This window comes from Amaranthus tricolor, chromosome 15 (genome assembly GCF_026212465.1).
Source record: "Amaranthus tricolor cultivar Red isolate AtriRed21 chromosome 15, ASM2621246v1, whole genome shotgun sequence".
Lineage (NCBI taxonomy): Eukaryota > Viridiplantae > Streptophyta > Magnoliopsida > Caryophyllales > Amaranthaceae > Amaranthus > Amaranthus tricolor.
In genome coordinates, this window is record NC_080061.1 from 4312772 (window position 1) to 4334682 (window position 21911).

At 29.8% G+C, this 21911-nt stretch overlaps 1 protein-coding gene across 1 annotated transcript; it reads left to right on the forward strand.

Moving 5' to 3' along the window:
* The first annotated feature begins 6978 nt into the window (after window positions 1–6978).
* LOC130801682 (abscisic acid receptor PYR1) lies at window positions 6979–8425 on the forward strand. The gene has a single exon (XM_057665566.1). The coding sequence runs from the start codon at window positions 7121–7123 to the stop codon at window positions 7862–7864; it is 744 nt and encodes a 247-aa protein (XP_057521549.1). The 5' UTR covers window positions 6979–7120; the 3' UTR covers window positions 7865–8425.
* The last annotated feature ends 13486 nt before the right edge of the window (window positions 8426–21911 follow it).

Here is a 21911-nt window from a genome sequence, read left to right on the forward strand (position 1 = left end):
TATATATATATATATATGTATATATATATATATATGTATATATATATATATATGTATATATATATATATATATATATATATATATATATATATATATATATATATATATATAAACACAATCCTTCAAACAAATTAAATTTTGCTAAAGGATTTATAAATTCTTGGATGACTACATTACTTGATCCTCACCATTTAAATTTCATCTAACAAATTGAAATTTTATTAGAGAAAAGTAAACCATAAGAAGTTTATTTAAATATCAATATAACTTTAAATTCTTAGTTCTTATAACAAATTTAAATTTTGTTAAAGAATATTGATCAATAAATTCTTTTCTTAATCCTTTTAACAAATTAAAGTTTATTAAAGGATTATTAGAGAAAATTTTCATATATAAAAGAAAAATATTCAATCCTCTTATAAGTCATAGGATATCATCATACATAAAATATAATTTATTTTAGAATTCTTTGTATATAAAATCTATAATTAACAATTCAATTAAACTTAACCTTTGATCAAAAGATTGGATTGAACAACAAGAATAATTTTTTTTTCTTTTGAATGTGCCGAAATCAAGGAGCAAAGGAAAATGATTTTTCAGAATTTTTGTGGCTCTTGAGACAATTGGAATGGTTATGAAAATCCAAGGAGACTTATGAATTAATAGGCAATTTAAAACAAAGATCATAATTGTGCTATAATACACAATTATGAGAGGAGTTACAAGACTCCTCCCATGCACACAACCGGCCATCCCTTTATTTTCCCCTATTTATTTTTTTTAATTAATTAATTAAGTAATTATTATATTATTGTTAAAATAAAAAAGAAACATCACGCGATAACATCGTACACGATAAAACTCGTTACCGTTAAAATTTAACTCACTTTATTTCTTGTAATTATCTATGTAAAATAATATAATTTAATAATACATATTTATTTTATTTTATTATATTATCTTCTTAAACCCGATAAATTATGGGGTGTTACAGTGGGAGCCCACGAAGGTGAGTCTCTTAGTTGGGTCTCGCAAGAAAATGAATCGAGATAAAAATAAATAAATAAATAAACATACTAATAATAATAATAATAATAATAATAATAATAATAATAATAATAATAATAACAACAAGAAGGATAAAACCCATGAAAAGGTCAGCCCTCCTTTACCTAGCAGCATGCAGCCGCCAACAATCCTCCTCGCGGCCAGCAGCAGCGGCCAGTTTCCTCCCTCCTGGCAGCAGCCACAGCTGCCTTTTTGTTCCCCAACAGCAGCGGGCTGCTGTAATGCCACACCACGCAGCTTTCCTCCACCATTTTGTGCTCCACACCACCACAACAACCACCTAATTTTCACTCCTTTTTTAAATTACCTCATTGTAAGCCTCTCAAGTTTACTCTAAGTAATCTTCCTAGTATCTAATTAGAATTTTACTAAGTTTATGAGTTTGGTGTTAATTTTGTACGATTGTCATTGAATCTTGTTATGGGTAAGAATTTGATTGATGATTTGAATGTACTTATAATGATTTGAATGTACTTATGAGTTGGGTTTTTGAAATATGAATGAAAAATGTTGAACCTTGTATTATTTTCATTGAACCTTTTTGTGGGTAAGAGTATGTTTGATGAATTTAACATATTTATGGCCTAGAGTTTGAAGTATGAATGAAAATAATGGTTGTGTAGTATTTTGATGGTGTCTTAGTACATGAGGAACTTTATTTGTGTTGAATGTGGGAGTTTTGTTAGGCATGGTAGTTTTAATTGACCTTGTTGAAGTAAAAGAAATTATTAATGTTGATTACAAGTACTCTTGTTAGGTTATCGAAGTTATAATTAAATGATATTAGTAAGGCTATGAACATAGTGTCAACTGTTGAGAATTATTAAAGTTGTTATGATGTCTTGACTTTAGTTCTTTCTAACCTTCGCGAATATAATAAATGATATTGCGATGTGATAACCTTAAGATTCGTCCTTGTCGTCATATTAGCACTACATCAATGTTAAGTGTGAATCGCCGTTTTATATTAAGATGATGTGAATCTTTATGACTCAAAGTTAGTTGATGTAAGGAAATAGTTGTCATAATCTTTTTATTCTTTGTTGATGGAAAGACTTGTATTATTGTTGAATTGACGATTATGTTTGGTGTTGAATGGGATGCGTATGTGCTAGAAGTAATTGAAAACTTGTCGTGAATGGATGATACTAGTTACTTTGGCTTTTAGCTGGTATGACAAAATAGTTAAGGGAACTTATTAGTTCTATTCATAACTTATATAGGTGCCCACTTCATAAGAGGAAAGTAGAACCTTAGTCGGGTAGTTTTTGTAACTTGTGGTCGTGCAGTGACGCTAGCTTGCAGGTACGTACACGCAGTAATTAATTATCATATTCATTGTTTCAAAGTATTATCCATATTTCTGATTATATGCATCATATTAGAATTATAGAATGCCAGCAAGTAAACCATACTAGTGAATAGTCATAATTGTGATATAGGAAAGTAGAATAAAAGCATTAGGAGACTATGAGAACAGATTTCTAAATAGTAGAGAACGCACCATGGTTGTGTGTGGTATCGAAGTGAGGTCCCCTAGGTTGATTTAGTAGTCCCCTAGGTGAGGTCCGACGGACCACCGTAAGGGGGGTATGAGCATGCTTGGGTCATTGGGCGCCGGGTGACCGATACCGCCCCTTAACTGAGGTGTTACCATGCGGGCCTTGCAAACCCCAATATGGTGGCCTCTTCATTGGTTTAGTACCCCAGTGTGTTACTTTTTCCCGAAGGTAGGACCTGAGAGGGTCAGCTGGAGGGGCCATGAGCTCATACTTTGCCATGGGCGCCGGGTGGCCGATAACGCCCTTGGTCGTGTCACTATGCCATGAATAGAGAAAAGATCCACTACCTTTGAATATATTTCGAGAGATTAGTAGTTTGAAAGAGAAATTATGAGTAAATAGAGGTGTTTGGACAAATGAGTAGACTCGTTATTGCATACTATATCATTATCTATAGTTTTGTTCAATGACTGTAATTGTTATAAGTTCATTAATTACTGACGTGTATGTGTTTGTTGTTTGTTCATGACTCTTTATGATGTTCCTGCTACGACACATCTGACTATGGTCATTATGTTGAGCAGCAGCAGGATCATAGCTTAACATGACAGGTATAGGAGCTTCTTTTGCTTTGCATTGGGGAAAAGAGCGGAGTAATTGGGGGAAAGAGCGGAGTCCGGTCGTAACATTTGTGTACAAGTTGCCTAATGCTTGTAGCTTCTATAGTACTTGTAAAGTTTTCTTTTGGGTTTGTATAATTTCTTTCGTATGGAGCCATGTGACTTCTTGTATGATTCATTGTTCCGCTGCGTAGTTTTTGGATGTATTGTAGTGAGAATACTCCTTTGGTGTCTGTCAAATCGATGCGTTAACACTGGAACCACGATCCTTGTTAGAGTTGATAATTTGAGAAGCCGACGATGATTCATTCCGTCGTGACGTATTTTGAAAGGTATTAAAAGCCTTAGATTAGTTTAGTTATGTTAATCATTTATATATCCTTGTCACACCCTCAGTTTTAACCACGATGTTGCCAAAATTTTCACTTACCCACCTTTTTAATTAATCTTTAGCGTTTATTTTAATTACCTTCCCTTTTCTTTTTATGTAACACCCAAACTTCCTCCCTTCCTTCACGATTTCTGGTTTCGTTTAAGGGGTTGAAAATTCAAAGGTGTTGCATTACTACGTGAAAAACTCAAAACTTTAGAATTGCCACATGAATTTAAAAAAAAAATTTTATGAATGCGATCAGGATAAAGGACGTGAAAAAGGAACCATAATAAATGATGAATTGATTTAGTGAGGATGAACGAAAACTAGAACTATAGGCCACTTAAAGGTAGAGTGGTAAAAATTTTACTTATTAGGTGATACCAATTTATCTTAATTTATATTGAACTAAACTAATTTAAACTGTTTTTATAATTTTGTGCACCAATTTTTATTTAAGTGAGCATATTTAATTTTTTTATAGCAAACATAGACTAATATTATTAAGGGTAAATATCCGAAAAACACTATTCATAATTTAATAAGGTCTTAAATCACATCGTACATTATCACAAAAATAAACTAGATGTTGTCCACGTCCACTTTACAGTCCAAACGCACCTTATTACATTCTCTATAACAAAAAGAGAAAGAAACATTCGAAATTTGTTAAGAGCTTAAATAATAAAAATCGGACACCATCCGACTTCCACTGCTATGTGTGTCCATCTTCGAGCTAATGCTTACTGAATTGCCCAATTTATGATTTTAACTTATTTTTTCATCTCATTTATATAATTCTCTTATTTTCCATAAAATGTTAGTTGATTTATACTCCTATATTTTAATTTTCTTATTGTTCCGATTTTTATGGAACATATTATAATTAATTTTCACACTTTATTGCTCTAATGTGAACAAAAAGGGTCATCTTGTTATTGGCCTAACCACTTATCTTAAGATTTTGTCATTTTCTTAAAGTTAACTAAGAATTAGTACTATTAGTTAGGATTCTTTTGTGATATTCCGTGTTATAATTTCCCCTTTTATTTTATATGATAGTTAAAGTGTTCTTTAGTTCACGAGAATTTATAAAATAAATTAATACTCCATATACTAAATTTCATAGTTATGGTAGCTTATTATTCATGGAAAAGGTAGTACTGTGTAATTTGTAGGATTTTGTGACACTTCAAGGTTATAGGTTTATTTAGATGTATGAAATAGTGATGATAAAATGAATTTTAGTGTTAATTTTAATATAAGCCATATGAAACTTTCACCTTTAAATTTGTGCTTAAATTTTAATTATCAGTTAATATGATTTTCTCAAGTGGTAAGAGATGAGAAATTAAAAAGAAAAAAATTTCTAGAAACAAATTAATTAGAGTTGGACATACATAATCATAAATCTATTACGTTCTCCCTCAATCTTCATATATTCTTTCCATTCACTTTTTACGTAATGCAAACTTAAAAGTCAAAAAACTTTAATTGTGAATTTTTAAAAAATTCTAATAAGTCGATATTTAGAAAATATATATTGAGACGAATCTATCAAGATCCCACATAGATTGATGAGAAATCATAACGAAAGTTTGACACTAAAAGTCGTAAATTCTATTTGAGAGAACATGTAAAAACAGAGAGAGTAATTTCTAGCTAAATTATACAATATTTTCATTGCCACCAACAACTAATCAACTCTTATATAATACTTTACCTTTCTTTTTCTCTCAAAGTCTTATCTAGAATGTTAGGCCGTAATAATTTGTCACATAATTATCTTGTGGGACACACCCACAAGATATCTGTCGGCTTTGGCCCACAAACTCACAAGTAATAAGTATTGACTTACATATATACTTGATGAGAATCATTCTTTTTTCAAAACATATTAAAAAAATTATCCACTATTATATGCAAATTCACAATCCAATATAGTAATGTAAAATTTTCGCCATAACTAATTCCTCTTTGTCTTGTTGATTTTGCTAGAGTTTTCACCTTAGCTTTGACTAAATTTGCTATAGTTTTTGTTTAAATTAGAAGATGTTATCACACTCTCAAATATTATCTTCTGCACATTTAATAACCTCACCTAAAATTATATTCCATCCGTACATTTCAAATGTTGTCTTAATTTCTCCATAATCAAACAAAAAATTTGAAAATAAATATCTTGTTATAAATTTTGTGAAAACGAGAAGTATATATAATAGTAAGTCAATTTACTTTCACTTAACTCTTTTAAAGATAAATCACGAATGTAGATGCAAAGTTATTTGAAATTCATCTCTAATATTTGTATATTTGCTAAATATAGTAAATTTCAGCAAACATATTTAAGTTTATAATGGAGAATCCAATTTTTATCCAAATTAAAGAGTAAATTATTACTTTTCAAAAAATGTCCTAAATTTGATTTTCATATAGCCATGCCCTTTCCTCAGCCTACGTAACCATGTAATCCAATGTTTTTATCAAATAATTTTTATAATTTTTTAATGCTTATTTAAAGACATTGAAAATAAAAAATTATTTTAAAAAGCATATAATATAAAATATCAATTATACCAATATATATATAGCCCTTGAAACTACATATTATTCCCTCGTTTTCCTATGAGGCTATGGATTCGCTCACTTTTTTATAGTGTAAAAATTAATTTATAGTTGAAGATGAGAGTTAAAAAAATAAATGATTAAAATAAAAAAAGAGAAAATTTTTGAATAAGATTAAAAAAAAAATAAGCAAAAAATTATAATTAAAAAAAATGTAAATTAAGAATTATAGTAAATTGAAGATGACTTAATAATTAAAGACTTCATGTTATACTACATCAACTGCCGATGCGATATAATTTCATTTTCGTATCGCCTACATTCTCCTCGCCTCTTCTTTTCTTCCTATAGATGTTATCATAAAAAATTAGAGAAAGTGATTTATAATTGAAAGTTGCTCAAAATAAGTTGGTTACTCTTTAAGTGTCTTGAATTGCCCCATTTTTTTTATTTGAATTGCTCTAAATTATTTTGTATTATTTTTATTTAAATTTATATCTTGTAATATTTTTTAATTCGATCAACATATTTTAATTCTTTTTTACTATTATCAACACAATTTATGGCAAATTGTCAACTTTTCGTTAAAAAAGTGTCATTATAAATCATAGTGTATAAATAACGCCGTATCAGAATGAATGTGTAGTAAATGTTTTTAAAATAAACGAATCGATATTTCCCGCGATGTAAAGGTGTAAAACAACCGCAACTTAAACCATATCAAGGAATATCTTATTGTTTCAACCAATATTTAAAACAATACCGCACCCCTATTACGTTTCATTATTACAGTCGTTATTGCATTTTTACAATATATTACAATTAAATGGACTAAGCAGTACATCTACCAAAGACCGTTCCATAGAAATCTCAAACCTCATAAACGCCCACAAATAACCCCAACAAATCCTTATCATCCCCCACCCTTTCTCTCTCCTTAACACCTCCTTCCTCTCCCTACTTTCTCTCTCCTCTCAGACCAACAAAAATGGCGGAAATACCAGACTCATCTTCCTCCTCTTCTTCAATGGCTGACACTCCTCATCAAGACACTATCCCTCAATCTCAATCTCAAAATGATGACGTACAATCATCCCAAGAAGACCCCGAAATAACCACTACTTCCCACCATCTTTTCCCTCCACCTGGGTTGACTCATGACGAGTTCACCTACCTAATACCTTCCATTAACGAGTTTCACACTTACCGACTCAAAAAAGGCCGGCAATGCTCATCCTTACTTGCTCAAAAAATTCACGCGCCACGCGCTGCTGTCTGGTCCGTCGTTCGACGCTTTGATAAACCACAAACCTACAAACACTTCATCAAAAGCTGCTCTGTACGTGACGGATTCACCTTAGCCGTTGGATGCACGCGTGATGTTAACGTTATCTCTGGATTACCTGCCGCTACAAGTACCGAGCGATTAGACATCTTAGATGAAAATCGCTGTGTTACAGGATTCACTATAATCGGCGGCGAACATCGGCTGAGAAATTATCGATCAGTTACTTCCCTACACGCGCCTCCAGGTGATACGGATGAACCAACAACGATCGTATTGGAATCGTATATTGTGGATGTTCCGGAAGGGAATACTGAGGAAGACACGCGCCTCTTCGCCGATACTGTGGTCAAATTAAATCTTCAGAAATTAGCTTCGGTTGCCGCGGGTGGGACGGCGCGTGAAGGTACTGCGAGTGGGGGTAATTCAGCTGTTGAAAACAGGTGATTATGCGTGGGGTCTACTTTTTTATTTTTGCAAATTGAGTGAAAAAGCGGGGGAATCTGAATCTGAGACGTAAAGAACATTTTTCCTTTTTTGTTTTTTGTTTTGATTTTATTTTCAATTTTCTTGTTTTTTTTTTCTTCATTTTTCCCTTCAAATTGTTTTTACTCAATTTGTAAATTTATATTTTTGCTGTAAGTTTGGAATTTCACCCCACTCAAAAATTAAGAAAAGGGGGAATATTGGAATTTGGTCAAAAGAACGCAAGTTGTTTATAGAATTTGATCATTTTTATGTTGACATGATGATGTTGATGGATTATTTTTAACAATTAAGGACAAAGAAAACAATATTTCTCACATCCAAATTTGTTTTTGAGTCATTTTTCATGGTCGATTGATTGTATTTGTTTGCATTGTCGTTTGCCCATATATAAACGTTGAAATAGGGTTCTATTTTAAGGTAGGACGAACGAGATGGTTTTTTAATGTATGCTTATGTATTTGTAAATATGACAATATTATGGAGAATTTAGTCTTATTTCAATTGGGAAGTAAATATTTATTTTAAAAAATTAGAAAATATAAATGTTTGATTCTAGTCATGTTCTTTCCTTTGAACCTTAATTATATTTTAAAAAAATGTAGAAATAAATATTTTAGTAAATTTTAAAATAAAACAAAATTTAATTAATAATCATCACACTTTCACATACTTTTAAAATTTTGAATATTACAATCTATTTTTATTAGGAGTATTTGTTATTAAGTGACATAAAATGTTAAATTTGCTCTAAAATCTGGTTTCTCATCAATGGTTTTATTATGATTAAATCAAGAATATTTTCAGAAAATAAAGCACAATTTATAGAATATTTAGAAATGTGTACATAATTTTATTTTATTTTATTGTTTTTTTGCTTTTAACTCATGTTTAAATAAATAGACTTGTTTCAATTATGCATTATTTTTGTGTGGCCACCTATACAGCTACATCATAGCTATTTTATGCAAATTTAGACATAGTTACATTTACACATTTTTACCATTCTTTTTAGACTGTTAATAAAAATAATACGTAGTGCAAGAAAAAAAGCCATAACTTTGTAAAAATAAATTTAATTTTGTGAAAATAAGTTTACTTGATTAAAAACAAATAGGAGAACTGGGTTTTTAATAATTTGTTGATGTTAGTTAGCTCAATTAGCAAAGTTATTCAACAATGGCTTTTTTTCAGCATTATTCAACAATGAATTTTAATAGATACTCACTTCTTACTTTTGATTTTGCCCTAAATAATAATTTAATTCCATTTCACTACTATTTTTAGACATGATGCCTAATAATATGCTCCTAAAACATAATTTTTCTTAAATTAAAATCTATAATTATCACATTGACGCTCATGGCTTTACCTAAAATACCTACATTTTTATTTCTTTAATCTGTGTCATCGCTGAGGCGTACATAGGAAATAAAAATGTATAATTCAAAACAAAGTCAAATGAAATATCATTTCAAGTATTAATGTATATGTAACACCCCATGACCGAAATTTGTATTTTCATATGGATTTTCGGGTCACTTAAACCGGACTGTTACAGTATAATTAAAGAAATTTAATTTATGATTGAATTGGTGCACTTGATAGAAAAAAAAAATTCTATTGATGCAAGTCCAAAGTCACCTCCTTGGTCCAAAATCACCCATACAAGGAGGTGACTTTAATCACTTAATCGCTTAATCCGCTTGAATTAATAAGGAAGATGATGAGGGTGGAAGGGAATGATAAGCATATGATGGCACAAAGAACCAAAGAGGAGGGCTAAGGGGCTGCTCAAACGAGTAAATAGTGCGTTCATTTAAACAACATATAATAGAGGTTGCAATATTTTTAGAAGCCTTTATTCGAACAAAAAGAATAGCGCTCGTTCGAGCAAGATGATTTAGACTTCAGAGTCTTTATTGCGATGCAAGTAAACTTGTTTCGTTTTGATGTTGAGTAGACTTATTGTATGATTTGCTTTGTCTATAAAAAGAGCTTTATTTTGTAAATAAGAACAAGATAGTTGAGAGTAGTATACAAGCAAGCTTAGGACTTGTTAAACTATAAAGGGAGAGACCCTTGTATTTTTTTTCTATAGTTGAGTCTTCTAAGATCGAGTGAGGGGCTACATTTGTAAGTGATTAATTTCTTATAATTTGTAGCATTATAGATCAATTAATAAATAATTTCACGTACATAATAGAATTAAGCATTACTTAAGGCTAAATTCATTCTTTATGATGGCTTAAATCTCTGAAAATAGTCAATGAGTATTAGTAAGTATTACTTTCTAATCTACATCTGAAAAAAGAATTATTTTCAAGCCACTAAAAACAATGTATGGATTCAAGAAATTGTTAGTCCTTTTCATACCTCATTTGACATTAATTAGTTTAACAATTCATAAAAAAGTTGCTTAGCTTGTTGACTTCCTTATGGAATATGGATAAGTTTTGATAATTCTTCCACATTATAATACCTTATAACTTTTTAAAAAAGAATTTATAATCTAATGATTATATACATAAAGCTAAAATTAAACTATTAAAATTAATAATATTAATTAAAGTATAATTTTGTTTTATGTTATTATTTATTATTACTCCCTCTATTTCTAAGATTCTAATATATTTTACTTTTTTACAATGCACTAATATAATCAGTAATATTTTTAATTATATATAATAAAAATATAAATTAAAAATTAATATTAATAAAATAAGGGTTAGAGTTTAAACACTAGACTATTAAGAACATTGGGTACTATTTATTAATGACTAATGAATGGAATGCAATCTATATAATAAAAACTTATGGTCTATAATTGAGGGTGGTGGGAAATTAATTATGAATTGTTGAAATACAAATATAATAATACAATATTCAATGTCGGCAAAAATGTCAACAGGGAGGTGAAGTTTAATTAAGGCGTAAGAAAATTAGATAGAAAGATGTTGGAGAAGAGTGTGAGTCTGTGATATATTTCAAATGAAAGTCTATATATAAAGCTAATGTTGACAAACGCTAAATGGATAAGAACCTTATAAATTAAAGTTATTAAAAATCTAGAAAAATTATATTTAACAAAAATAAAATATATATAGAAGTGCATATTATAAAGAGAGTTAACAAGTTTATAGATGAAATTAAGCGAGAAAATATAAATACAAAATCAAATTTAAAAGCATATTATTCATTCATAAGTTTGAGTCTTTGAGTGATTAAGTTATAATATTTCTATTTGTTTGAGCTTTTAATTATTTTGTTCATTTAATTTATAGATGTTAATTATTAGTAATCGATAAATAATTTTAAAATATATTTAAGATTAAAAATTGTCTCATTTACACTCTTGAGTGAAGCCACATGCACCTAATGAAGGGCTGATAAAAGTTTAACTCTTGTCATTTATAAAAATTTATCTCTGATCTATAGATCTTTTAATTATATAATAATAATATATTTATAATTTATATTTTTTATGCGTATTTTATATATTTTCCAATGGCCTCTAATTTTAATTTCTAGCTTTGTCTCTATGTACACTACTTTGTTGGTGACTCTTTAAATTAAAAAGATGTAGTTGGTTAACTTTAAAAAGTAGCTACGGCTAATACACAAGAAAGGAACAACCGAGAGAAACATACGATAAGTCCAGCAAGACAGATAATGTTCACGGATTTTATGTTTTCTATTCGTCACAAGACAAGTTGGCTTTCATGCTATTTACTAGTATCAATCAATTTCTACATACTCATCACTTTTTAGTTTTTATTAAAGGTAAGAAATTAAAATTAGAATCCTCTTATTTTTATCTTTATTTACAAAATTATTTAACTTGAAAGTATATCCATATAAATAAATATCTAATCTAAATTGTAAAATTACATTTTGCAAAAATTCTTAATCGGGATATCTTATAGGAGTATGTCAAATGTGTTGAAGACTTAAGAGTATGTAACAATTGAGTTGGTTGGTTGACAAATTTTGAGAATGACTTTTGTTTTGGCTAAAGAAGAATTTATTGACCGTCAAATTTAAGTTTTGAAAAATCGATTGGGGAAGGGATCGTGAAATGAGGGATACAGTTCAGTTTAAAGTCAATCAAGATTTTATAGTATAAACTAGACTGAGGAAAGGAGAGAGCTAGAGAGAAAAGCAGCGAGAATTAAACTCAAAAACTTACGTAAACAGTATTACATACTTTAACTGAAACAGCAAAATATAATTTTCAAGGTCAATATAGAAGTTCTAAAAGTCCGTTTGTTGAAGGAGAAAAAATGATTATAGATTATGGAGTGTTAAAAGTGAAATTTCAGATGATAGAATTATTTTTCTTCTTTATCTTTCAGTATCTTTAAAATTGCTATAATAAATATACAAAGTTCTCGCTTTTTCTATTGGACAAAATACTCTCATTTTAATTATTTATGTTTAGTAAATTCAAAGATACGGTGGGGAATAACTCCATAATTAAACAGTGAAAGAGACAATTGGGTTGGTGGTGAAATGAGTAATAATTTTTACTTGCATTCATAACGAAACACATTGACTTGAATTAGCAATCTGAAACTTCTTTTTGGAAATATGGAAAACCAATTGGTATGTCTGTTGGTGATTGGTAAAGAATATGACTTCAGTTGATTGCTCAACAACAATTGTAGATAAAATTTAAGAAATGGGTCTGATCAATTCAAACATAAAGTAGACGAGGTAATTCACTTAATTATATACAGTTTACAAGATGCTATCGATATGTTTTATTTGATTTGGGGATAACTCATAAGTAGAGCATTAATCCTTATTGTAGGTGGTTTTCATAAAGATGAAAGGAAAAACTTTCAAATATTAGGCCAACTTATGATTCTCATAAATGTCTAAGATAATAGATTAAAATTAGGTAGGTACAACTATTAATTAATCATTTCCATTTCCTAACATATCAAAATCCTATCAGGTTTGTGGTCTGCCCTACACACAACCCTATTTATAAGGTTTGGGTTTCAATTTTAAGACATCATAAGTTAGATTGATTTGGGTCTAGAGATCCAAAAAATGACATATATGTATCTTAACAAGGAACCGATTCAACCAAAAGTTTGAGTTGGTTCCTTAACATGATATCAGAGTTAATGTGATAAGAGGTCATATGATATATATTTTAACAAATCAGATCAAATGTTTTTAGGATTAAACTTTGTTTCATATTATCAGATATAAAAATTGTAAAATTAATGCGAAGTTTGTTTTATACTTTAAACCCAATCCGTCGACAATGAATATTATAATAAGTAAGTTTATTCAAAATGATTTAAGTTAAATTTAAATTAGGCTGAATTCAACCCATAATGCATGATCCTTAGACTCTTAACCTATAATAGTGTAGGCTACATGTTTGCCATACCTTAAAATAGAGAAAACATCCCACGTATAAACAGTCAAGTCTGTCTTTCAAATAAATTCCTAATGAGTCCTTTAAGCTGAAAAAAGGCAATAAAGGGAAAAGGCTTGTTTTGTAAAACTTTTACTGTCTATTTGGTAGGTGGTAATAAACGGTGGCAATGAGAATGAATAATTAGTGTAATTTTGATTGAAAAATCTCTTGGTTACCTTGATGGTCATGTTTGTCCAACTTCAATCATCTCATTTTTCTCATGAAATTCATTTCAATGTATTACCTTTAAAAGAGGTGGTATTAGGTGGTAATGGAAATTTGTAAACAAAAATATTTTTTGTGATCAAAATTTCATTACCATGGAATAATATGAAAGTTTTAATGAAATTTTACACTATAAATCAATCTTATCACCACTATTTAATACCACTAACCAAACGTGCCATTAGAGTTTTAAAGAAAAGTAAAATTGAGTGAACTTAATGAGAACTGTTGGTTGAAGTTCCATCACTATCCAACAATTCTGTTGGTTTGTATTTGCAACTTGGTGTCCCACTTTCCCTATTTGTTTGTATCAATCTTAAAAAAATTGATTTGCGCCAATGCATGATACATGATTGATCACATAATCATACTCATTTACATGATTATCATCATCCCACTCTTGTACACTCATATCTTTCTTTACCGAGTCTATTCAGGCGAACCTGATCTAAAATACAATATATTTGAACATATATATATTGAAAAATTGTGATCAGTTCTCTCGATAATTTTGAATTTGACATACTTCTTTTGAAAATTTAATTTTTAAATGAATATATTACTTCCTCCGTTTCAAAATAATTGCAACACTTGCTCTTCACACAGTTCAATTGCATTAATTCAATCCCTAATATTTATAATTATATACTTCCTCCGTTTCATAATATTCGCTACATTTTCTATTTTTGACAATTTCATATTACTTGCTACATTTTTAGTAATAAAACAATCATTTAAAGTTCTACCTACCCCTATTTTTATCCTACTCTATACTCTATACTCTATAATAAAATACTATACTATACTCTATAAAGTAACCTAACAATCTATTTTTCCTTTTTCTTTTTCAATTAACAATAATAAAATACTATACTCTATAAAATAAACAATTAACTACAGTGTAGGTCAATCTCTTTTCTTAATTCCCGTGCCCATGCAAATGTAGCGACTAAAACGAAACGGAGGAAGTATAATAAAAAATTATAAAAATTTAATATTAATAACCTTTGTATTGAGACGAATCAAATAAATCTCACTTGATTATATTTTAACTTATAAATTACAAATTAAACACAAATTAAAAAAGATAAATAAATAGTATAAATATTCAATATTGCAACTAAAAATTTGTCCAATCAATTGGCTTGGTTTTCCGTCTCTAGTATCTGTCATACTGAGTTTATAACCCACTCACCGAATTTGATTGATTGGGTTATTTAGAGTGGATATAAAAGTTGGTGTATTGAAACTTTATAAAAATTCTAACTAAGAACACTCCAGAAAATTTGATCTCATCGTATATAATAAATTATAAAAAAAATATATGACTCATGACTCAGCATGACTCATCATATTAGTGGAGAGGAAAGGGGGAATAGAATATTATAATATCATAGCCAATTGTATAAGCATGCTACTAGAGTGAAACTTTCATTTTTGTTTGTATTCTTTTTGATAAAAACAATATTTTGGGTATAATATACTTTTATTTAATAACAAAAAATATAATATTAAATATGATATAGTTATAATATTATATTGCAAGTTGTATGACCTATAAAACATAAATCCAAAGGTACAAATCTAAACTAGTCACTACCGAATTAGGAATAAAGTATTGATTCAAAATAATGCCATTATTAAGTAGTAAATTATTGTGATAAATATATATATATATATATATATATATATATATATATATATATATATATATATATATATATATATATATATATATTCGTCAACAAGCCACGTATTCTTAACCTTATTATAAGAAATTTAGAATTTTTTATTATTATCAAGGGAGGAGAGAATATACTTTGTAGTTATGACTTTTTATTAATATTTTTATAATAATGGATATATCTAATTTTAATTACATAGTTGTTGCTTGACTTTATTTTGTCAAAAGTTGGGTATATGTTTATGCTAATGTTCTTTTTAAATAAGGATTCGCTTTTTCTTTGTCAAGTATAGTATAAGTATTTATCTTGGAACAAGTCGAGAAGCAATAAATTTGCACGGATTTTACAGTGACACACCCTTTATATATAATTTAAATAGTTCAATTAATATAGATTATGAGAAATTTTTTTGAATTTGAGAATATAAATTATTTTTGTGTGTATTAACCTAATAATAGCAAGTAAATTTGATAATTATACTTGTCAAATAAAAATACTTAGGATTTTAATATTTTTTTAAGGTTAATACACACTCAGATAGTATGGACAAAGTTCATACAAGATTTTCTCTACTATCAAATGTCTTCAATTTTGTACTTATTTACCTATTTTTTAGTTTAAATTAATGACTTTGTTAGATATTTTTATGTTTGAATATAACTCATAATTTCTCGGCACATTTAATTTACAATTTAATATTTTTTATTTTATTGTCATTGTTTTTACTATTTTTTACTCTCAACAAGACTTAATAGTGTTTGGGTATATGAAATCAAGTTAATTACTTCCTTTGTTCCATTATATTTGCTACATTTGACTTTTTACGCAATTCGATGTGTTATTTGATCTTTTATATATTTAACTATACAGTTCTAAAAATTATAAAAACTTAATATTATAAATGTATGTAATTAGACGATATATTCACACAAGATTCCACTTAACTATATTTTTTCTTACACATTAACTACACTATATAAAATAAGTTTGAACGATCAATAGTATTAAAAATATTATCTAACAAGTATTTTAAAACGGAGGAAGTAACAAGTATTTCAAAACGAAGGAAGTAACAAGTATTTGAGAAAGTAAAAGGCATGACAATTGACAAATTACTAGAAGATATTATCGAAGACAGCTAGCCCAAGTTCAAGTTGCATTTTATTGTACTAATAAAATTATATGTCTTGGACAAAAAATGGCAACACAAATAATAATCTCCGATGATGAGACATGCAAGTTGACGATGAATGATGGTTGAAAGATCACCATCTTTTCAATTCTTTTTGAAATTCGGTGGTGAAAGTTATATACTCTATTTTTTTTTATAGTTGTAAAGAAAAAGCAAGTTATTTTAAAGAAAAAAGTAGATATTAAATAATAAATTAATAGAGAGAATTAATTGTGTTGATAAAATTAAAAGAGAGTTAGAATGTACAAATGATTATAAGAAAGTGGTGTATTATTATCCAAAAAAGATCAAAACATAAGTGACAATCTAAAATGAAAAATAATGCTAAATAAGAGGAACGAAAAGAATAGTACTCTATAGTTATTCCCTTTATTCCATTAAAAATACGACATTTACTTTTAAAAGTTCTCATATAAATTTACATAATATTACAATTTTAATGAGACTAAGAGTATAGTACCAACATTTTAATCACACTATATTACAGCACTAATTCTATTGGTTAGAATTTAGAAGTGGCCGGTATGTTTTATGTTCCTAGGTGGATTCCTAGCTAGCTTACTAGGGCATAGAATATAATCTTGTACGACATGTCTCCTCTTTTAAATGGAAGGTCAAGATTTTACAAAAAGTCTATTTATTATAAAGATGGGTTCCCTTTCATTAATTTTATACTACAATTTAGTTCAAAATGCATATTTCTTTTAGTTATTTATTTCCTTGTCTTGGTTATAGTATACTTTCTTTGTATTTTAATAGTTACTATAGTTTTTTAAAATATAATCAACTATTATTTATCAACTGATTTTATTCGGCATATATTTTCCTTTATATAATGTAAAACATAGTCAAGCGTAATCTTGTTTAATTCATCTTGATGCATATTTTCATAATATATTAACTTTTTAAAATTAAAATTAAAGATATTAAATATTAAAATTGTTCATTGGATAGAGTGAAAAATAGAAAATGTAACAACTATTAAAAACCGAAGGAAGTATGCTGGAACATTTGTTTTCATCTGTGTATGTCATTCAAAGCCACTGCAATGGTCTTAACTACTGTTTGCAATCTTTTTATCTTTTTTGATAAGAATATAGTTGATTTGCAGTCATTTAACTCTTTAGATATAATCTGGTGATATATATTTGTAACACCCCGAGATTTTAATAATGAAATTATTATTATTTTAATAGCTTTTAAAGATTTTTCAGTTATATAAAATTATTCCTTAATTAGTTTTAATAAATTTCTTTCATATACGGATTTAAATGTTAACTTATATATATATATATTAAAAATATAGTTACGATATCTTAAATAAAGAGGTTCGAATCAAAATGATTATTTCACTAAAATGTGTGAGCCCACAAAGGCTCTTAGTTGGATCTCGCAAGAAAAATAAACCGAGATAAAATAATAATAATAATAATAATAATAATAAATAAACAAATAAACCTAATAATAATAATAATAATTTAAAAAAAAAAAGGAACGGTATATAAAAACCCACGAAACCCTAAACGCTCACAAGACCTAGCCGTCACTTCTCCTCCTTTTTCTTTCTCTTCCTTCCCCCCTCACTCCCGCACCCTTCCCTTCCTGCACAGCAGCCCAGCCGCCCACGAAAACACCACCAAGCAGCACCGGAGCCTCGCCTCACTCCCACGGCAGCCCAGCAGCAGGCGGCTGCAAGCACGCCCAGTAGCAGGCGGCTGAAACACGCCCCAGTAGGCGGCTGCTCCTCTCTGGATCCGTGCAGCCTTCCCCCTCCACCACCGTGTCTTGAGCCACGCCATCACAACAAGAACCACCAACCTCTTGACCCATTTCCCAGTCTCACCCATTGTAAGCCTCTCAAGCTCACTCTAAGTAATTTTCCTAGTATATAATTAGAATTTTACTAAGTTTATGAGTTGGGTGTTAATTTGTATGATTGTCATTGAATCTTGTTGTGGGTGAGAATTTGATTGATGATTTGAATGTACTTATGAATTGGGTTTTTGAAATGTGGATGAAAAGTGTTGAATTTTGTGTTATTTTTCATTGAATTCTTTTGTGGTTAAGAGTTTAATTGATGAATTGAACATATTCATAATTTAAGGTTTGAAGTGTGATAGAAATTATGGGATTTGTGTTGATTGAATATTAGTTTGGTTTAATCCTATCATAGGTAATAGAAATAGTGTTATCTTTGAACATGAAATAATTAGAGTTTGATTTAGAAATGAGATTTCTAGTAGTGTGTGTGGTGTATGCTACTTTGGTGGTGTGGTGATTAATCGAATAGCCTTATAAATTATTTTAAGACTTGGTTGATTATCGTTGTGGTAATTAGTAATGATTTTGATTATAGTTGACTATAAAAATGGTCTTGGTTGTTAATTGAGAGTAGTAGTTGCTAATTATTAGTGACTTAATTGTTAGAATTACTAATACCTCATTGGGTTGTTCTTGGAATCATAAACACATAATTGTAATGAGCCATGAACATAGCGTCAACTATTAAGAATTATTGAAGTTACTTGTATGATGTCTTGATTTTAGCTCAACCTTGGAGAATATAATAAATGATATTGCTATGCGATAACCTTAAAAAGATTCGTTCTTGTCGTCATATTAGCACTACACTAACATTGTGAGACTTAATTCTGAATCGTCGTTTTATTTCAAGATAATGTGAATCGTTATAACTCAAAGTTAGCTGGTGTAATGAAACACTTGACATAATCCTTTTATTCTTTGTCGATGGAAAAACTTGTTATTGTCGAATTGACGATTATGCTTGGTGTTGAATGAGATGCGTACGTGTTAGAAGTAATTGAGATCTTGTCGTGAATGGATGATTGTGGTTACTTTGGCTTTTAGCTGGTATGACAAAGTAGTTAAGGGAACTTATTAGTTCTACTCATAACTTATATAGGTGCCCATTTCGTAAGAGGAAAGTAGAGCCTTAGTTGGGTGATTTTGTGACTTTTGATCGTGCAGTAACGCTACAGGTACGTATACGCAGTAACTAACCCTTATATGCAAATTGCTTTAAGATATTATTGTTTATTGTGATAATATACATCGCATTGAAACTATGAGATACTAGTGAGTACTCTTTACATAAAGAGCTATCGACTATGAAATCCTTGCGCTTAGAATAGTTTAGAGGATGAGAGTTAATAGAGAATGAGAATTATCCCTTATTTATTTAAGAATTAGATCATGCCTAATTGGAGTTAGAATGACTCCTTTATAGGTGAATTTCATATTCTATTGAGTGGCTCAGTGGGTTTTGGCGCGCTGCTATCCCAGGGCGCTCATTAATAGTTAAGAGTGGAAGTTATTCCCATCTGATAAGGTACTATATTATGATTAGCTGGCGTGACTTAACTGGATTATGTCCGGTTGTTTTATTAGTCCCCTAGGTGAGGTTCGACGGGACCACCGTAAGGGGGGTATGAGCATGCTTGGGTCACTGGGCGCCGGATGGCCGTTACCGCCCCTTAACCGAGGTGATACAATGCGGGCCTTGCAAACCCCAATATGGTGGCCTCTTCACTGGTTTAGTACCCCAGTGTGTTAGGTTTTTCCCGAAGGTAGGACCCGAGAGGGTCAGCTGGAGGGGGCATGAGCTCATACTTTGCCAATGGGCGCCGGATGGCCGATAACGCCCTTGGCCGTGTCACTATGCCAGGAAGTAGAGAAAAATCCACTGATAGAAAACTATTCAGTGATAGAAAGTTTATTCACTGATCGAAAGTTATTTAATGATAGAAGGTTCATTCTTTGGTAGAAAGCTTACGCATTGATAGAACGTTTACTTTTTGATAGAATATTTACTCTTTGATAGGATATCTACTTATCGATGGAATAGTTATGCTATTGAGAAATGTGCCTAAGTTAAGTCACCTCAAGGGTATTACGGTCTATGATCACACTTACCTTAAGATAGACAAGCTCTATAAGGTTATGTGTTAGGTATTCTGTTAATGCCTTGATCGAGTTGAACTATGCGTGTTTTGCAAGAGTTTATGTTTGAAACGAGGAGCGTGAAGACCTACATTCTACCCAAGAGGTTCGGGTTGGAAAGCACGTAATGAAATTAAGAAGTATAAGTGGCCGATAAACGGTTACTATCCGTGCTTGCGTTTTATGAAATCATCTTATTTTGTTTTATGATATAATGTTATCTAGTAGTTGGCCTTATTCTATTTGATGTTAGTTACTGACGTGTACGTGTTTGTGTTTATGTTTGATTGTTGATGACTTTCTACGATTGTCCTGCTATGACACATTGGCCTTTGGTCTAATGTCGAGCAGCAGGAGGATCATAGACAGGCGTAGCAGGTACTGGAGCTTCTTATGCATTGCATTGCATTTGGGGAAAGTGATGAGGGCGAAGCATAACTTGTGTCATTACCCCTATCTTTCGATTTTGTATCTCTTGTTATCTTTTGTAAATTTTGGTTGTATATGTTTTGTTATGAGGCCTTGTGTCCTCCCACGTGTATTTGTATTTCCGCTGCGTAGTCTATAACTCTGTATGGTTTTAAGGAGTTAAGTCTTTTGAAAACGCAAACGTCGACACTGGAACCACGATTCATGCTTGGCATGTTGATTTGAGAAGCCGGCGACGAATCATTCCGCCGTGACATAGTTTTGATAGGCCGTTGGTGCCTTTACTTTATTAGCTTCTAAATAACTTTTGTTTTTCTATAAAGACACACAGTTTTAAGGCAGATGCTGCCGAAATTTTCACTCACCTTTTTAAAATTAATATTTAACATTTATATAAATTCTTTTCCTTTTTCTTTTATGTAACACTCGAATTTCCAGTCGTCCCTTACGGTTTTGGTTTCGTTAAGGGGTCGGAAATTCAGGGGTGTTACAATATTATTTTATTTTAATAATCTTGTATTTCAATTTAATGTAATTTCTTTAATTTGAATCACTCTAGTTATGCAATTTTCAATCTCAAAAATGGCCGAGCTTTAACAAACTAGAGGAGATTAAGAGAGAAATAGAATATTAAAATAAATGTAGGAGGAAAAATCACCCCTATATGCTCAAAAAAATCAACTTTGTATTGACCAATCCACTCTAGCTCGTATAAATGTATACCCGTCAAAAATTCTTTTAATTATAGAATAGAATACATATCGCAAGTTAAAGAATTTTTGTTATTTAATTAATCAACTAATTTTATATGACATTGTCTCACCATGAAACAAGTCTATATAATAGCATATTTTTTCAATGGATTACTTTAAGATCATAAGTAATCGTTTTAAAGTTATGGGTAATCACTCTAAGATTATAATTCTAAGACTATAAAAAGTGATAATATTAAAATTATAAATAATTACTTTAACGTTATAAGTGATCATTTTAAGACAAAAAACTGTATATTGGGCCAATACAATAGAGATGGTCTCACCTAAGACCGTCTCATTTAAGAATTAGTGTTAATTAAACATG

Coding starts and splice junctions, on each gene's coding strand:
- LOC130801682 (XM_057665566.1), top strand. CDS start 7,121: ATGGCGGAAATACCAGACTCATCTTCCTCCTCTTCTTCAATGGCTGAC.